At 42.5% G+C, this 20,591-nt stretch overlaps 1 protein-coding gene across 1 annotated transcript in view; it reads right to left on the bottom strand.

Moving 5' to 3' along the window:
- BCKDHB (branched chain keto acid dehydrogenase E1 subunit beta) overlaps positions 1-15,220 on the bottom strand; it is a 267,225-nt gene extending 252,005 nt beyond the window's left edge. The window contains exons 1-3 of the mRNA XM_040239085.1: positions 14,947-15,220; positions 4,160-4,237; positions 2,396-2,464 (exon numbers count right to left, since the gene is read on the bottom strand). Of these exons, the coding sequence (XP_040095019.1) occupies positions 2,396-2,464; positions 4,160-4,237; positions 14,947-15,142 (343 nt within the window). The 5' untranslated portion in view covers positions 15,143-15,220. The remainder of the gene's footprint in view (positions 1-2,395; positions 2,465-4,159; positions 4,238-14,946) is intronic.
- Between the last annotated feature and the right edge of the window lie 5,371 nt (positions 15,221-20,591).

Here is a 20,591-nt window from a genome sequence, read left to right as displayed (position 1 = left end):
ATAAATATATTCAAATATGTCCTTGAAGTGTATATAATATCAAGATAGGTATAGTGGTTTTCTCGAGTTTCTCTCTGCTGCTTTGGGCAATTTTTATTTTCTTCTTTATGCTTTTCTACATCTTCCAAAGTTTCCACAATGCACATGCATTTAGACATCAAATGCATAAAGGTTTCTATTTTTTTTTTTTGGCTGCACTGGGTCTTCTTTGCAGTGTGAGGGCTTCCTCTAGTTGCAGGACACAGGTTTCCCCTGGTGCAGAGCATGGGCTCTAGAGCCTGCAGGCTTCAGCGGTCGCAGTGCAGTGCACAGGGCTTAGCTGCCCCACAGCATGTGGACTCTTAGTTCCCCAACCAGGGATGGAACCCACATCCCCTGATTGGGAGGCAAATTTCCAACCACTGGACCAGCAGGGAAGTCCCTTTGATTTCCTTTTGAAGATCTAAAGTCTCTAGCAGTCAGAATTAGCTGGGGCTAAGAGAGTTTGAGATGGCTGAGATGGAACCAACAATCTCAACTCTATTAAAATAGACAGCAAGGAGAAAGCAGAGAGGGACAGGACCCAAACCAAACTGCTATAAAGGGAAAGGGAAAGAACCACCTGAGAGCTCCTAACAAGTGGGATGGAACACTTGATCTCCTGGATTCAGCTAGGGTTTCCTGGATGCAAGTATAACATCAGAGGAAGAGGGGAACAAGAAGGAACAACTGGGAGGGAAAAAACATCTTAAAGCCCCTCACTCCTTTTTCTACCCACATGAGCTTTACAGCACAGTGGTCAAGGCCAGAAGGAAGGCAAGTGTCAACTCCTACCCAAACTCAACTGCTTTGACTTCCAGATTAGATAAGACTGAGGAAACAAATGAAAGGTCAAAGTGCCTCCAAGGAAGGCAGTGCAATAGCAAGGCATTGGAACACATTCCTTACAGAGCAAATCTGCTGTGAGGATGTTGGAATGGGCCTGCATGCCTCCTCTGATGGCTTTAAGTCTGAGCTGAATGAAGTAAGTGACAGCAATGGGCAGAAATGGCTCACGTGCCAGGCAGAAGACACTGACTGGCGGGGATGAAATGTGGAAGGATGCTGTGATGCTCACTGACAGGTGTCCAGTTGGCTAGGTGATGTGGCCAGGCTGTCAGATACCAGTCTAGATTCTCTGGGAAGGTATTTTTAGGCGTGATTAACATCTAAGTAAAGCAGACTATCCTTCTTAATGTGGATGGGCTTCATCCAATCACTTGAAGGCCTTAAAGGGTCTTTCCCAAAGGGTCTTTCTAAGGTTTCCCAAACCAGGAGAAATGTGTCCTAAAGACTGCCTGGTTTTCTAGTCGGCTGGCTTGCCCTACAGATTTCTGAGTTGTGAGCCCCACAATGGTGTGAGCCAATTTCTTAAAATATAACTCTCTGATTCTTGCTCTCTCAATATAGATTTATGTATTGTGCTAAGCCGCCTCAGTCCGGTCTGACTCTTTGCGACCCTATGGACTATAACCCACGACTCTTCTGTCCATGGGATTCTCCAGGCAAAAATACTGGAGTGGGTTGCCATTTCCTCCTCCAGGGCATCTTCCCAACCCAGGGATCGAACCCGTGTCTCTCACGTCTCCTGCATTGGCAGGCGGGTTCTTTACCACTAGCACCATCTGGGAAGCATGTACATGTATAAACATAGATATAGACGGGGTGTCCCCAGAGGCTCAGAGACAAAAAAAAAAAAAAAATCCACCTGCATTGCAGAAGATACAGGAGATGCTGGTTTGATCTCTGAGTCCTGAAGGCCCCCTGGAGGAAGGCATGGAAAGCCACTCCAATATTCTTGCTCAGAAAATCCAATGGACAGAGGAGCCTGGCGGGCTAAGGTCCATGGGGTCACAGAGTTGGACGTGCCTGAAGCAACTGAGCACACTACAGCACATATAGACATAAAAACACATCCATACACAGGTGTATTTTTTACACACACACACATCTACCCACACATAGGTATATCCTAATGGTTCGATTTCTCTGGAGAATCCTAATGCAGATAATAAAAGATGAAATCTATAGCAGTGATCAATAGGGCAGAACTTTGAATGGGATTGAAATGGGCAAAGGTAGGGCAGCAATAAGAGGCTGAAGATTCCCAGATGTATGAATGAATGACAAACAATACATTTAATGAAGAATACTTTAAAATCTATAATACTTAGAATATGAACTAGACCATACGGAAGCTACAGTTAGAACACATTTAGTGAAATCTAGGCCAAAGGAGTCTGGGGGTGGCTGTGGAAACAAAAGGAATCTGATGATGCAATAAGGACATGGCAAACATTTCAACAGGCATACTTTGTACTGCCAAGATGTGTACACTCTACAGGAATACTGTTCATATATAAAGATACTAACTTACCATACTTGTCTCGCAAGCCAACAGTACATCTAAAGACTCCACCAAAGGCAACATCTTCACCAAATATTACTGAAAAACAATAAAGAACATGTTGTATCTAATCATTCCTAAATGAGGCTAACAATAAGTAATGTAAATGTCTACATATGAAATTAGAAAACAGAAATGGATCCCGAGATCTAAATCAAGGTTTCCCAATTTCGACATAAGTGACACTTTGGACTAGATAATCCTATCCTAGCGGCCTGTCCCGTGCATTGCAGACACAGAGCAACACGCCTGGTCTCCGTGCAGCGGGTGGGCCGCTGACCGCACAGCGGCAACAGCCAACAGGGTCTCCAGAGAGTGAGAAGTGCACGGGGAGGATCCTCTGCTGAGAAAGAAACACTGATCTGGAACCTCATCTTATTTCACCCATGAAGGAAACAAGGCCAGAAAAGTAGTCGAGTAACTTAACAAGCCAGAAAGCAAGAGGCAGAACTGTGACTCACACTCTCCAACTGGGGATCTAACCCATACCCCCTGCATCAAAAGGCGAAGTCTTAACCACTGGACCACCAGGGAAGTCCCCTGATTTTCCTTTTTTTTTTTTTTTTTTAATATACTATATACAATGAGAATCAGCGATTTGAAGAAGCTGAAGGAACAGCATCTCAAGCTGAGACAATAGTCACAAGTAGGAAAGTGACAGAGACTGCAAGTATAATGGAATGTAAAGAGCAAGGCAAAGAATAGTTCCGGTGAAAACTCAGAGGTGCTACGTAGGCAAGGCAAATTAAACTGAATAAGGGGATGTTCACAAAGCTGAATTCTAGTCCCATTAATGCACCTCACCAGCTTCAAAGACCTCAAGAAAATAACTCACCCTTATCTACGTGACTATATCAGTCATTCTCTTTCAAAACAAAGCAAGTCCAGCTCTCACTTTTCCTAAAAACTAATCTGCTTTCCACTTGACCTTAAAACCAGAGATTCTCAAGGGGGAAACCCAAGGTATACTAAATATACATATAAAGTCAAGTCAATGTAATTTAGAACACACACAGCAGTACAACTCTTTTTATATCAATAATTTAATAAGATAAGGTATTTATAAAGTTAATTATCAATATTAAAGTTATTTTCCAAAAAAATCTTACAAGTTGAATGATAATGTATCCCAAAGGAAAGCACAGAACTAAACTTTCATTTTATATCAATAAATAGATAACTGAACAAAGTGCTATCCTCCAATTGTTGTATATGCTAGAGAACAGTAGCACATATTTTAAAAGGCATTATGTTGTATTATCAGGACCACACATACCATGGAAAAAATTAATTTAATAATGTCAGTGTCATATACGCATGAGAAATAATTCATAATGAGGATAAAAATGTTTAATATCATAATTTGATTATTTAGCCTTAAGCATTTGTTCAGGTCTTGTAAAAATTTCAAGTAGGTATAATGCTATCCATTGAGCTCCAGACAAATATTTCTGGCAAATCTTCAGTTCTGAATTAACACAACTACCATAGCCAAGCAGGGCTTCCCTGGTGGCTCAGCAGTAACAAATCTGCCTGCCAATGCAGAAGACGAGGGTTCGATCCCTGGGTCAGAAAGATCCCCTGGAGAAAGAAATGGCGACCCACACCAGTACTCTTGACTGGGAATTCCCATGGACAGGGGAGCCTGGTGGGCTACAGTCCATAGGGTTGCAAAACAGCTGGACATGACTTAGCAACTAAACAACAATAACCACAAGCACCAAGGAAGTTTACCTGCCGTAGGATCTTTGGCCAATGAGTTATCTAAGGCACTTGTTACTGCCTGGAAGAGATTCATTTTCTGAGTTTGCCCTGTGAAAATTGAAAAAAAAAAAAAGAAAAAAGAAAAACGATGTATTATAACATACATAAAAAATAATCAGTTTTTTAAGTCAATTAAACTTTGATTAAAGCCAAGGTAGAAAGGAAAGCATGGAATATATTACACAAATTTACTGGATTATTTACCATGGTAAGGTCTCTGTGGAAGATATAAAAGCAATACAACTTAAAATGCTTGTTGAGGAGCCAAAACTGAAACATATTAAACAATTTAAAAACAACTATTTAAAAAAAAAGGAAGAAAGAATACAATGAAGTTGAACAAATACATGTCCACGTAAATAAAAGCTATAGAAAGTCAGTAAAGAGAAGCAAGCAGAGTGGGAGGGGTCTGGGAAGATGCCCTGGATGGGTTTTAGGAACATAGGTCATAACACACACACATGACCAATGGCATGTGTTAAATATGCCAATAAGAGCAAATAGCCATGGACATAGCAAATAGCCATAAACAATGAGAAAGGCTAAAAGAACTTCAGCGCCCAGAACTGTTTGGAGAACTCTACAATCCCATGCCTTAACACAACAGCTTGGTCCTTCCTATTATCTTACTGCTCAAGTAGAATCTCTGTCAGCCAATCTCTGTCTCCTTAAATGGGCTGTTAAAATGATTAAATGGAACAGTAAATGCACAGAACAGTGAAGAGTGCATGACTAGTGAGCACTGAATAAATATTAGCTAATTTTTGTTAGACTCTGGACTGTGTCTGTGTCCTTCATCTTGACCTTGGCCATTATTCTGAATGGTATGAAGCTTTATTTGATAAAGTTCCAAATGTCAGAATTCAAAAATAAACATGATTTCAGGGCTTTGATTTAAGCCTCAGTGATGCCCAGTCCCCACGATCTTCCTAGAAATTTAGGGTCAAATCATCTGTGAAAACACAACTCAGAGCAAAAAAGGTTCCTTTCTGCCCATGTCTTCTCTGATGCTCAAGCTCTGTCTTCGTAGCTCAGTTGATAAAGAATCTGCCTGCAATGAAGGAGACCTGGGTTTGATTCCTGGGTCAGGAAGATCCCCTGGAGAAGGAAATGGCAATCCACTCCAGTATTCTTGCCTGGAGAATCCCTATGGAAAGAGGAAGGAGCCTGGCAGGCTACAGGCCATCGAGTCCAAGAGTTGGACACGACTTAGCGACTAAACCATCACTGTCTTCATGTCAGTGCCTGATCCGTGCACCTTAATCCATAGCTATGCAGTTATCAAATCCCTCCAATGCCTGCTGCTTATTCCCCAACCACTGGTCCACCTAAATTCTGTGAACGTCAGCTGCCTGTGTGTCCTCAAAGCCAAGGTCTAATTCCCAGGTTGGATCACAACAGCAACTGCTGTTGCCTTCAACCTGCAGCCATGAGACCCTGGTCACCTGTCCTTTTCCTGGAGACCTATCCCCAGAACAGCCTGGCTCCACAGCAGGCTCCGACTCAGGACACCTCCAGTCTGCCATCTTCCATTGACACCCAGCCTTCTGATTCTCTGTCCAGCTCTGGGCTCACACATCTCTCTGATCCCTTCCACACTGCTGAATGACAGTCTGTATCATTACCAACTCAATGCACACAAGTTTGAGCAACCTCCAAGAGATAGTGAAGGACAGGGAAGCCTGGTGTGCTGCAGTCCATGGGGTCACGAAGAGTCAGACATGACTTAGCAACTGAACAACAAATACTCAATCAGATCTGCCCTGCTGCCTTCTGAGCCCATAATAAAGCCTGTTTCTACTCACATTTCTGGTGTGGAGAATAGGAATCTATTCAAGAAATTGTTGTCATATCACCATCACACTCCATGTCCATAATTACCTCACAAATTATTTTTCTTCAGGCTAAGTCTATATCATTTAATAGGTACTTTGCTTAAATCCTTTTCTCCATTCTAGAAAAGTTCTTGGAAGAGTTGACTGGTGCCGGGTATCAAATGAGGATGGCTTAGGGTAAACTGTTTTCTCAGCCACCACGACATTCCCACTCCTTCTCCTCTTTTAAACATTTCCTAAAGTAAGATTTTTATCTATGAAAATCTATGAGGATTTTCACAGCTAAGACCCTGGGGAGAATGAAAATGCCTAAACATCTATGCTAGTATTTATTTCAAGTCTGCTGATCATTTGAATTAATACTGAATGCCCCTAAGATATCTCATTGAACTGCAGCTTGGCAAGTTTCCAGTACAAGAATAAAGTAAAGACTCTAATAATAGAAATCATACAGAGTGAATCTGGACAGTATTGCTTCATAACCACAAAGAATTTGCTCATCTTATATGAAAACAATTTACAGGTAAGGGTATTTAAAGGTTATATTTCCATATGAACACATAATCTTTCACTCCTGAATACTTATTTTTCTGAACAGAATCAGAATTTTGGGGTTTTAGATTAACTACTCTTCTACTAGATGGTTTTAAAAGCTTTAAATGACAATTTTTAATAGAGCAATATTTACTTTTGATTCTTTTTAAATATGCAGTATGATTTATGGATGAATCAGGAAGAAATCACAAGTTATTCAGAGGTAATATCATTTAAATATTTATTTTCCTTCAGTTCAGTTCAGTCGCTCAGTCGTGTCCGACTCTTTGCGACCCCATGAATCGCAGCATGCCAGGCCTCCCGGTCCATCACCAACTCCCGGAGTTCACTCAGACTCACGTCCATCGAATCAGTGATGCCATCCAGCCATCTCATCCTCTGTCGTCCCCTTCTCCTCCTGACCCCAATCCCTCCCAGCATCAGAGTCTTTTCCAATGAGTCAACACTTCGCATGAGGTGGCCAAAGTACTGGAGTTTCAGCTTTAGCATCAGTCCTTCCAATGAACACCCAGGGCTGATCTCCTTCAGAATGGACTGGTTGGATCTCCTTGGGACTCTCAAGAGTCTTCTCCAACACCACAATTCAAAAGCATCAATTCTTCAGCGCTCAGCCTTCTTCACAGTCCAACTCTCACATCCATACATGACCACTGGAAAAACCATAGCCTTGACTAGACGGACCTTTGTTGGCAAAGTAATGTCTCTGCTTTTCAATATGCTGTCTAGGTTGGTCATAACTTTTCTTCCAAGGAGTAAGCATCTTTTAATTTCATGGCTGCAGTCACCATCTGCAGTAATTTTGGAGCCCCAAAAAATAAAGTCTGACAGTGTTTCCACTGTTTCCCCATCTATTTCCCATGAAGTGATGGGAACAGATGCCATGATCTTCGTTTTCTGAATGTTGAGCTTTAAGCCAACTTTTTCACTCTCCTCTTTCACTTTCATCAAGAGCCTCTTTAGTTCTTCTTCACTTTCTGCCATAAGAGTAGTGTCATCTGCATATCTGAGGCTATTGATATTTCTCTCGGCAATCTTGATTCCAGCTTGTGTTTCTTCCAGTCCAGCGTTTCTCATGATGTACTCTGTGTGTAAGTTAAATAAGCAGGGTGACAATATACAGCCTTGACATACTCCTTTTCCTATTTGGAAACAGTCTGTTGTTCCATGTCCAGTTCTAACTGTTGCTTCCTGACCTACATATAGGTTTCTCAAGAGGCAGGTCAGGTGGTCTGGTATTCCCATATCTCTCAGAATTTTCCACAGTTTCTTGTGATCCACACAGTCAAAGGCTTTGGCATAGTCAATAAAGCAGAAATAGATGTTTTTCTGGAACCCTCTTGCTTTTTTTTTCCTTAGAATTATTTATTTTCCTGGAGGTGACAGCAAAAACTATTGATAAAGTATGCCTAATCTTCCCTCCTGATAAGATAAACATACACTGAGCATATCTAATCAGAGCTGTGCCACTGGAAAGACTTAAAAAAAAAAAAAGAAAAGAAAAATGTTTCTGAACACCACTACAAAATCATTAAATCCAGTTGCCAAATCACACAATTACCAGTATCATTAACTGGCTGCAAAATTTCAAAGCTGGACTGATGACTCTTCTTTCCTAAGATAAAAAGTTATAATGAAACAAACTTAAATATACACAGCAGTGCAATTTCCCAGGCCAAAGATGAAAGCTAAAGGGTATCCTCTGGTAAAACAGTGTTTCATGGTTAGATCAGAGCTGCTTCCCTTGTGGCTCAGCTGGTAAAGAATCTGCCTACAATGCGGGAGACCTGGGTTCAATTCCTGGGTTGGGAAGAGCCCCTAGAGAAGGGAAAGGCTACCCACTCCAGTATTCTGGCCTGGAGAATTCCATGGACTGTATAGTCCATGGGGTCGCAGAGTCAGATACGACTGAGTGACTTTCATTCACTCACTCAGAGCTGCTTCCTCAAAACTGTCCTAAGTAGAACATCATGAAAAAACAGGTCATCATCTGGCCAACAGGCAAAAGAAAAGATGATCAGTTTTGCTAATTATTAGAGAAATGCACATCAAAATTACAATGAGACATTACCTCACACAGGTCAGAATGGCCATCATTAAAACATCTACAAATAAACGCTGGAGAGGGTGTGGAAAAAAGGAACCCCCCATGCCAACACTGATGGTGGGGATGTTTTCCACACTGGAAAACAGTATCAAGTCCCTTAAAAAACTAAAATTAGAGCTACCATATAATCCTACAATCCCACTCCTTGGCATATATCCAGAGAAAACTCTAATTCAAAAAGATACTTGCAATCCAGTGTTCACTGCAGCACTATTTACAAAAGCAAAGACATGGAAGCAATTTAAATGTCCCTCAACAGACAAATGGATAAAGAAGATACAGTACATATACACAATGGAATAGTACTCATCCATAAAAAAGGAATGAAATAATGCCATTTTCAGAAACATGGATCAACCTAGAGATTATAATACTAAGTGAATTAAGTCAGAGTTCAAAGCTCAGTCGTGTCCGACTCTTTGTAACCCCATGAATTGTAGCCCGCCAGGCTCCTCTGTCCATGGGATTTTCCAGGCAAGAATACTGGAGTGGGTTGCCACTTCTTCCTACAGGGGACCTTCCTGACCCAGGGATCGAACCTGGTTCTCCCTCATTGCAGGAAGAATCTTTTACCATCTGAGCCACCAGGAAAGCCCAATTAAGTCAGAAAAAAAAGAGACAAATATCATGTTATCAATTATATATGGAATCTAAAATATGCTACAAATGAACTTATTTACAAAACAGAAACAGACTCACAGACATAGAAAACAAAACTTATGGTCACCAAAGATGGAGGAGGCAATAAGTCAGCAGTTTGAGATTAGCAGATAAAACTACTATATATAAAATAGACTATATAGCACAGGGAACTATATTCAATATCCTGTAATAAACCGTACTGGAAAGGAATAAAAAAATTTCAATTTTAAATAAAAAATAAGCCACGTCATTATCATGCTGCAAAAATAAAGTGGCATGCTGGCAGGATGTAAGGGACATAATAGAACATAAACTCCAAGAGGGCAGGGATTCTTAAGTGCCTTTGATCACAGCAACATGCTCAGACCTTACAACAGTATCTAACATGTAACGCGTGCTCAGTAAATATCTGCTGAGTGAATGGCTGAGCAAATAAACCTATGAGGCCGTTTCTTACAAATTAAAAACTACACAGAGCAAAGTGTTCATCAACCACTTAAAAACAGAGGAATGGAGCAGGGAAAAAAATTCTACCAATGTCACACATCAAAGACAATTCCGGGCAAAGGGGAGTGAGGGAAGGTGATGCTGCAGTGCCAGTCTGATGAGCAGTACTCGGTTATTCTGAGCAACTATTCCCTTTGCAGCACAGGGCAGCACGGAAGGAAGACAGAGACAATCCACAGAGCTAAAGCATCTGACACTCCCTGTGTGACTCTGGGAAGGCTACTTTACGGACATTCAGCTTCCTTTGCAACAAAACATGGATAATGCTATCTAATATGTAGGACAACTGTAAGAATTCAGTGAGATAACTACTATCAAATGTCCAATATTTATGGACCATCTACTCTGCACTGGTTAACCTTCCCTCCCTCACTGAATAAGATAATCCCTGCAATTACTGCTGCCTGGCACCTCCATTTACTTTTCCAAACTTATTTCCTACCCCTTCCCATTTTCCTCCAAATAAACTAATTCCTGTTCCTCATATAAACTTTATGCTTTCTAATCTCTTGTTACTTATATCGTTCCCGACTCTAAAAATTCTAATACAGTAAGTCCCCTACATGTGAACCTTCAAGTTGTGAACTTTCAAAGATGTGAACATATTATAAACCTATTACAGTACAGTACTGTACAGTAGATTGAGTTAGTTGGGTACCTAGGCTAACTTTGTTGGACTTACCAACAAACTGAACTTTGCACGTGCTCTCAGAACAGAACTCATTGGTACTTTGGGGACTTACTGTACTGGAAAGAACACCCTCATCTCCACAATACAAGGACTCTTCCTTCTACACTTGACCTTTGAGAGCTGCCTACCATCCCCTACTCAGAACATCCCAACCACAGTGGCTTTCTCAGGTCCTACAGCACAAACTCACCCCACCCCAGGGACTTCACTCTTGCTTGCCCTTGTTTCTTTCTGGAAAACAAACTTGCCCTCTGGTCCTTGCAGAAGTGATTCCTTTACCTTTCTTTACAGTACAGTTTAAATGTCACCTCCTCAGAGTCCACTGTGACCACTATTCTATTTAGGGAGGCCCTTTTATGTGTCAAAATAATCAAAAGAATAAAAATTATTTGCAGCACAAATGAAAGTCAGAGAGATAACAATATATTAAGGCAGAGAGAGAATATATTCATTAGTATCTTTACCACACAAAACACTAGTACAACATTTGTATAGGAGGCTTTGGAGTTAGACGCATCTGGGTTCAAATTCTTGTCCTGCTACTTATCAGACTTGGGCGAGACACTAACATCTCTAAGCCTCAATTTTCTCATCTGTAAAATAAGCATAATGCTCTTTAACTCAACAGGGTTACTGGGAGGATTATAGACTGATGTCTACAACACCACCTGGAATAGAGCAGCTGCTCAAAAATGGTAGGTAGCATTAGTATTGACAGAAAAAAGTACACCGTGTACAAACTTTTAAAGTACACAAAGACAAGGAACGTTCAATTCACACAAGTGCAAAGAAATCTAGCAAACAAATATATGGGAACATATTCAATAGAAATGAAATAAATGCATATTAAAACAAAGTGCAGTTAGCACAAAATACCCCATAGTGAGTGTGTGTGTGCACACGCGTGTACATGAGCACATACAATTCTGACGCCAATTCCAAAGTGTGGGTCTTTTAACATATCACCGAGCAAGTCTCCAATCAGGTGTCAACTCAATTCTGATACGATCTCCCATAATGTCAGATCCTACAGGTTAAGGGCTCGGTCCCACAAGACCATCCCTCCCCCCAAGCCTGGAGCCAACCCCAAGGGCAGGTTGTCACCTGTGCTTCTGACCAATGGACATAAGATCAGACGCTCCCACAACTCCTCCTTGGGTTCAGTTAATTTTCTAGGGCATCTTACAGAACTTACATTTTACTTACTAGATCACCAGTTTATTATAAAATACATATAACTCAGGAACAGCCAGATGGAAGAGCTGCAAACAGCAAGGTGTGTGGAAAGATGTGAGATGTTCTCTGGGAGCATCACGCCTTTGGAAGCTCTCAGAACCTGTCCTTTGGGGTTTCAAGGAGGCTTCACTAGATAGGCATGGCTGATTAAATCACTGGCCATTGGCAATCCACTGACCTGGAGGTCCCCCTACCCTTTCCAGAGGTGAGCTGGGTGGGACTGAAAGTTCCAACTCGCTAAGCACATCTGGTGATAATCCCATCCTTAGGTAACTTTATGTGCTGTATGCGAAGTCACTTCAGTCGTGTCCAACACTTTGCAACACCATGGACAGAAGCCCACCAGGCTCCTCTGTCCACGGGATTCTCCAGGCAAGAGCACTGGAGTGGGTTGTCATTCCTCTTCCAGGGGATCTTCTTGACCCAGGGATCAAACCCATATCTCTTGCATTGGCAGGTGGGTTCTTCACCACTAGCATACCTGGGAAGCCCCTTAGGTAACTTCAGGGCTTACCAAACAGTAATACAACTAAAGACATTTTTATTGCTATCATCATGGGAATTTTCAAGAGTTCTGTTCCAGGAACAGAACAAACACCAGATATGTATTTCCTACCACAAATCACAGGATCACAGCACACCTGTGATTTTAGCATGATATCCAGTACTCACACTCATACTGCAAATACGAGTATCAACTGGTAATTTGAACTATGCATTAAAAATCCAATGACGTGTTCATATCTTCAAGTAGGAAATCTCACCCCTGGATTTATTTTTTATCCTAAAGAAATAATCTCAGATACATAAAAGATACAAGAAATGTTTCCATCTGTATTATTTATAACACTGAAAAATTGTAACAACAAAAGTATAAGGGTATAAGTTTCCATTTATTTTCTGAGTGATTGCTTCTTAGCAGTCAGAGACTGTGTTAAGTACATTACATACATTATCCTTATTTGGTCCTCATAAAAACCTTCCAAAATAGATATTAAGTCCTCATAAACTGAGGCTTGTAGAGGGTTAAGTGATAAGTTTATTAAAGTCATAGGTAAGGATAAAGATGGAACCTAGGCCAATCTGATTCTAGAGCCAAGATATTAACCACTGACCTATATAGTGTTTCTGTTCAACAGAACAGGTTTTTTTTGTTTGGTTGGGGTTTTTTTGGTGGGGGGAAGGGGTGGTTATGTCATACAGCTTACAGGATCTTAGTCCCTCAACCAGGGATTGGACCCAGGACCTCCACTGTGAAAGCATGGAGTCCTAACCACTGGACTGCCAGGGAATTCCCAAAACATGTCTTCTTCTAAAGAAAGCTATAAAAAACTATATAACAATATGGGGAAATGCTTCTGATTAAATAATGCAGATTGTATTTATATTAAAACTACAGTTATGGGAAATTTTTTTCCATTCATTTTAGCGTGTGTGCGCAGTCACTCAGTTGTATTCAACTCTTTATGACTCTATGGACTGTAGCCCACTAGGCTCCTGTGTCCATGGGATTATCCCGGCAAGTATACTGGAGTGGGTTGCCGTTTCCTCTTACAGGGGATCTTCCCAACCCAGGAATCCAACCCATGTCTCCTGCACTGGCAGGCGGATTCTTTACCACTGAGCCATCTGGAAAGCCCAATTTTATCAGCGGAATTCTTTAATTCCACTAAACTGGAATGAAATCCCTAAAAGGATACATCCAGAAATATTAGCAATATTTACAGTAGTGGGTGTTGAGATTATCTTTTTTGTTGTTTCTATTATTCAAGTTATCTATAATATTCTTGTTATTTTTATAATAAGAATAAGCATTTTATTATCATTTACTCAAGCTTTAGTGATTTCATAATAATGGAAGGAGGTTAAGAATACCTATGCGCTATTTCTCAAGTATTGGGCTAGTTTCTTTGAAGACAGAATTCAAGGTTCATTTTGTTGGTGAGAAAAAATCGTGTTCACCTGTATGGTGTCTACTATTTCACAAAACCAGAACACCTCTTAGTAAATAGTTTCCACATGCAGTTTAGCACATTGTTTAGAATGGAAGCTCTGGAATCTAAACAATTAAATTAAAGCTGTGTGCATGCTAAGTTGCTTCAGTGGTCTCCCACTCTGCGACACGATACCACTAACTTTTCTGTATAATCCAGGACAAACTATCTCAAGATCTCAGCTACCCAACTGAAAAACTGAGGGGGGTGGGGGGAAAGATTACCTACCTCTTAAGATTGTCCTAAGTATCAAATAAGAGAATGAATGTAAATTTCTCAGTCCAGGGCCTGCCTGTGGTTAGCGCTCAATAAATATTCATTTTTATTACTCACAAGTAAATACTGACACACTTCCCCAAAAGTCGGCTCCAGTATGTGAGAAGTGATTAACCAGCCAAGGAAAAGTTAACTGTTTTCCTACTGTTCCCAATGTTGCGATGATAGGCACTGGATCTTCCGGAGGTTACAGAAACCTCAGCTGCAAGTCAGGCAACTGCCTTTCGGCGAGGTGTGAGAGGTGCTTGATTCTTTGCCGCAGTTGGAAGCACTCGATGGCTTCCTCCGCCCATTACCCACCCACACCGCTTACCCTTCCTTGGCTAAGTGGCAGCCTTGCCCAGCACAAGCTCAGTGCTAGGCTCAGATAGAAAGGAAGATGGCTGTTTCGCATCTTTAGGAAGAAGCTGTTCTGTGACCTTGGGAAAAACAATTCCGTTACTTTAGTCCCTCTGTTTTCTCTACTAAAGCAAATAACAAAAAAGGGAGCGGGGACTGCTTTTTTCTTTAAACATACCTCTCTGCCTGTAGCTTGTGGCCCCCCGGTGGGCAAGCTGGGACAACTCTGGGGTGGAGGGATGGGGGCGGACTTGGAAAATCAAGGATAAGAGAGCGGAGAAAAGGAGGCGTTCCCAAGCACTCCCCTCCACCCTCCGGCCCTAGCACACCCCGCGCGCCCTCTCACCCATCTCGAGTGAGATGGGGCTGCTGCTCGAAAGCACGAACGTGGAACTAAGGAGGAAATCACAGACACACAGGTAGCGGACTCTCGAGAGCAGGGCAGGGACTCTGCTGGGATGCAAGGAGGTCAGCCTACCGGCCCCCGCCGAGGACGGGCAGGGCGGCACCCACAGTGACCTCCCACGGGCCTGAGAGACTGGGCCGCAGCGGAGCGGACAGGGCAGCCCCTCGCTCACCGTACTCCACGGGCTCCGGGTCAGGCTGGAAAGTGAAGTGAGCCACCTGCCGCCTCTGGGCCGCAGCCCCGTAGGCCGAGGCGGACTGCAGGAAGCCCCGCGGCAGCCCCGCGCCACACAGCCGACGCCAGGGTCTGTCGGCCCCGGCCGCGCGGAGCCGCAGCAGCCAGCCCGCGGACGCCGCCACAGCCGCCATCCCGGCTCACCACCCGGATTCGCAGGCTGCCGGGCCGCCAGCTGCCGGCCGGGAGGGCGGAGCGCCGAGGCGGCTTTTCCATTGGGTGGGCCGAAGGGGCGGACCTGCCACTCAGACCAATCAGAGCCAGGAATTCGGGGGGTGGGTCGTGCTGCGAGACGACCCAGTCGCTTTGGCCCGTGGTGCGCATGCGGAAAGGGGGCTGGGGCGGGTGCAAGCTGACAGGTGAGCTCCAATGAGATGGTTCCTAGAGGTGGAGTCCTGCTAGGGTCCGCTGCGAGGTCAGGGGTTCCGCACGCCTGTCCGCCAATTCCGCACTTGGCCTGGGTTCCTGCTTTTTCCATTGACATCTGCGCCGTGAGGTTCTAATGGCTTTTTCACCTTAAGATTTCTGTATTCTTTTGAAATGGAACCCTTTCTTATCCTCTCCCATTCTTTACCTCTATTATCCTCCAAGAGATGGAAAGGGTTATGGATTGGTATTTGGTTATTAGTTTGGGGTTTCAGAACACTGCGGGAATCGGTGCTGTAAGCCTCCTCTGTTTATTCAAACCCTCCCTGTGTGCTTAATAAGTATGTATTGATTTTCTTTTATTAACTTTGTTCTTCTGGGTTTAAACGAGAGGAAAAGAGGTAAAACTTATATTTTACCTGCAAATCCACTTCATAGGAATTCAGGTGCATTTTTGCCCAGGTGCAGCGAAAATAACCTGATTAGCTTAGAGACCTGGAGAATTTAAGAATTTCTTAATTTACATTTAAAATAATCAACTTTGTAAATTTTCCTCTTAAAAACTCAAATGTTTCACAGTATACTTTCAAAATGAAAATAAAAGGATACCTTCTCTATCGATGAATTTACACATTACAGCAAAATATGGTAGAGAGAAGAGTGGAAGTGTTTCCATCCGATGAAAGTGGAAAAGAACAGGCCCCAAGCAGAATTTGAAGAAGAAAGGGAAATAATGAAAGGGAAGGAGCAGGGGAAAGGATGTTCCCCTTTGCTATTCCTGACCTCCCAGCTCATCTTTGGTTTTGCAAGGAGACTTTGGCCACCTGATGCGAAGACCTGACTCATTGGAAAAAACCCTGATGCTGGGGAAAATTGAGGGCAAGAGGAGAAGGGGGAGACAGAGGATAGGGTAGTTGGATGGCATCACTGACTCAATAGACATGATTTTAAACAAACTCAGGGAGATAGTAAAGGACAGAGAAGCCTGGCATGCTACAGTTCAGTTCAGTTCAGTCGCTCAGTCGTGTCCGACTCTTTGCGACCCCATGAATCGCAGCACGCCAGGCCTCCCTGTCCATCACCAACTCCAGGAGTTCACTCAGACTCATGTCCATTGAGTCCGTGATGCCATCCAGCCATCTCATCCTTGGTCGTCCCCTTCTCCTCCTGCCCCCAGTCTCTCCCAGCATCAGAGTCTTTTCCAATGAGTCAACTCTTCACATGAGGTGGCCAAAGTACTGGAGTTTCAGCTTTAGCATCATTCCTTCCAAAGAAATCCCAGGGCTGATCTCCTTCAGAATGGACTGGTTGCATCTCCTTGCAGTCCAAGGGACTCTCAAGAGTCTTCTCCAACACCACAGTTCAAAAGCATCAATTCTTCGGCGCTCAGCCTTCTTCACAGTCCAACTCTCACATCCATATATGACCACAGGAAAAACCATAGCCTTGACTAGACAGACCTTAGTCGACAAAGTAATGTCTCTGCTTTTGAATATGCTATCTAGGTTGGTCGTAACTTTTCTTCCAAGGAATAAGCATCTTTTAATTTCATGGCTGCAGTCACCATCTGCAGTGATTTTGGAGCCCAAAAAAATAAAGTCTGACACTGTTTCCACTGTTTCCCCATCTATTTCCCATGAAGTGATGGGACCAGATGCCATGATCTTTGTTTTCTGAATGTTGAGCTTTAAGCCAACTTTTTCGCTCTCCTCTTTCACTTTCATCAAGAGGCTTTTTAGCTCTTCACTTTCTGCCATAAGGGTGGTGTCATCTGCATATCTGAGGTTATTGATATTCACCCCGGGCTACAGTTCATGGGGTCACAAAGAGTTAGACATGACTTAGTGACTGAACAACAGCAAAGAAGAGGAGAAATGGGGAAAGGAGAAGCAAAGAGAGGCACCAGCTGCCTGTTTTCTGATTGGAGTTAAGAGATGAGATTTTTTTTTTTCCCCATTCATAAATCACTCAGCTTATTGCAAATAGTACCAACACAGTTGAGTCTCCAAGGAGAAGTCCTGGAAGGAGGTATCACAGCACAAGCAGCAGTCTGGCAACAGGTCTCGACAAGCAGCAGCCCTCTGCTCCAACAAGGATCCAGCAGCATCGTCAGGAACAGCTCTGACAGCGTGGAGATGAGTCCTCCAGTGAAGAGACTTCAAGTCACTCAGCACAGTGGTCTGTTAAGAAGTAGCAGTTATTCCAGGGGAGGGGGTCAGAGACACAAATTTAAAACTGCTCAAGAGAGCACCAGAATTATGTCTCCATTGTTCCTGTCAAGCCCCCCAGATTTGGGAATTTTTCATCTTGTCTTTTTTTGTTGTTATGGTCACCTCTTCTGTTTCATGGTGTGTGTGTGTGTGTGTGTGTGTGTGTGTGTACGCATGCACACTATATTGTGTATTTTTATGTAAGTGAAGGGTATTTTTTATTTTATTTGAATGAAGGGAGAGGGCAACAAAATAAAATTACGTGTATATAGTCAAATTTTAATTTTTAAAAAAGAGGGTAAAAAGCAAGGATAAAAACTAATCAAGTTGCGTTTTCTCAGTTTGCTGATAGTCGGCACTCACACAAAGGCAGACTCCCCTACTATCAACATTTCACACTAGAGTGGTAACATTTGCTATGATCAATGAGTATATACCCATTGTAATCATACAAACTTCATAGTTTACAATAAGCTTCACTTGGTTCAATGAGTTTCAAAGGAAAGAACAAGAAACAAAAGAAGCAAATGCCAGCTGAATAAAAAGAGCTTACTAAGTAGACTCTTTTTATTGTCTTAGGAAGTACAATTGTTTTTCAGTATCCCCCTGGGATTGATTCCAGAATCCTGCAAGGATACCAAAATGCAGGGTGCTCAGGCCCCTCGTATAAAATGATATAGTATTTGCATATAATCTATGCACCTACTTTCATACTTTGTCATCTCTAGATTACATATAATACCTAGTGCAAGGTAAATGTTACATAAATAATTGCTGTTGTATAGCAAATAAAAGTTTTGCTTTTTGGAATTTTTTTCCCAAATACTTTCGATCTGTATTGGGTTACATCCATGGATACGAAACTCACAGATGTGGGGGACCAACTGTAATAACCTCCATATCATTGGAGACTGTCAAGAACAGAATGGATGAACACCACTGAAGGAATCTCTTTATGAAGACTATTATAATGAATAAAGGCTAAAATAATGAAATGATTTATGCTTCATTTCATTTATGGCTCAGACGGTAAAGAATTCACCTGCAGTGCAGGAGATCTGGGTTCAATCCCTGGGTTGAGAAGATCCCCTGGAGAAGGGAATGGCTACCCATTCCAGTGTTCCTGGAGAATTCCATGGACAGAGGAGCCTGGCAGGCTACAGTCCAGGAGGTCCCAAAGAGTCAGCTATGACTGAATGACTAACACTTTAACATTTAGGGTCTTTCTAGTTTTTAAGAATCTGGTTCCCACTATTCATGAGTGTTTATTCAGAGCCTTCCATGCACCAGGTCCTGTGTTTTAATGAAACTTATTTTAAGGCAAACCTTGGATCTAACCCACCTCTTCACCCAGCGTGTGAGTTACCGAGTAACCCCTCTGTCCACCCTTCCTAAGCATCTAGACAATTTCTCTCTGGCTTCTCATCTCTTGCAGGGGCATGAGATGCCCTGTGATCGGTCCCTCAGGAACCTGAACCAGCCTGCATGGAAGAAAGCCTGTGAGCAGACACTGCAGAAAGGGCATCCTTCAAAGAGACATACCTGGCATTTGTGCTCAGATACAAATGATGCTGGCATATTGAATGCAGCACTTTCACAGCATCATCTTTCAGGATTTGAAACAGCTCAACTGGAATTCCATCACCTCCACTAGCTTTGTTCATACTGATGCTTTCTAAGGCCCACTTGACTTCACATTCCAGGATGTCGGGCTCTAGGTGAATGATGACACCATCATGATTATCTGGGTCATGACGATCTTTGTACAGTTCTTCTGTGTATTCTTGCCACCTCTTCTTAATATCTTCTGCTTCTGTTAGGTCCATACCATTTCTGTCCTTTTTCGAGCCTATCTTTGCATGAAATGTTCCCTTGGTATCTCTAATTTTCTTGAAGAGATCTCTAGTCTTCCCCATTCTGTTGTTTTCCTCTATTTCTTTGCATTGATTGCTGAGGAAGGCTTTCTTATCTCTCCTTGCTATTCTTTGGAACTCTGCATTCAGATGCTTATATCTTTCCTTTTCTCCTTTGCTTTTCATTTCTCTTCTTTTCACAGCTATTTGTAAGGCCTCCCCAGACAGCCGTTTTCCTTTCTTTCATTTCTTTTCCATGGGGTTGGTCTTGATCCCTGTCTCCTGTACAATGTCACGAACCTCATTCCATAGTTCATCAGGCACTCTATCAGATCTAGTCCCGTAAATCTATTTCTCACTTCCACTGTATAATCATAAGGAATTTGATTTAGGTCATACCTGAATGGTCTAGTGGTTTTCCCTACTTTCTTCAATTTAAGTCTGAATTTGGTAATAAGGAGTTCATGATCTGAGCCACAGTCAGCTCCCGGTCTTGTTTTTGTTGACTGTATAGAGCTTCTCCATCTTGGGCTGCAAAGAATATAATTGATCTGATTTTGGTATTGACCATGTGGTGATGTCCATGTGTAGAGTCTTCTCTTGTTGTTGGAAGAGGGTGTTTGCTATGACCAGTGCATTTTCTTGGCAAAACTCTATTAGTCTTTGCCCTGCTTCATTCTGCATTCCAAGGCCAAATTTGCCTGTTACTCTAGGTGTTTCTTGACTTCCTACTTTTGCATTCCAGTCCCCTATAATGAAAAGGACATCTTTTTTGGGTGTTAGTTCTAAAAGGTCTTGTAGGTTAGACTCATTAGAAAAGACTCTGATGCTGGGAGGGATTGGGGGCAGGAGGAGAAGGGGACGACAGGATGAGATGGCTGGATGACATCACCAACTCGGTGGACGTGAGTTTGAGTGAACTCTGGGAGTTGGTGATGGACAGGGAGGCCTGGAGTGCTGCAATTCATGGGGTCACAGAGTCAGACACAACTGAGCAACTGAACTGAACAAATGATGCCTCGGATTACTGCTCCAAATATTGATACCTGCCTGTATGCATAAGCAAGTTTCAGAGACGGTCACTTATCTGTAAACAAACAAACAAACAAAAAACATGCCAGCCTGGCAGTTGTAAGTTTTTTTTTAATTCCCAG

This window comes from Oryx dammah, unplaced genomic scaffold, assembly GCF_014754425.2.
Source record: "Oryx dammah isolate SB20612 unplaced genomic scaffold, SCBI_Odam_1.1 HiC_scaffold_4, whole genome shotgun sequence".
NCBI classification, from domain to species: domain Eukaryota; kingdom Metazoa; phylum Chordata; class Mammalia; order Artiodactyla; family Bovidae; genus Oryx; species Oryx dammah.
This window is presented reverse-complemented; position numbering and strand designations above follow the sequence as displayed.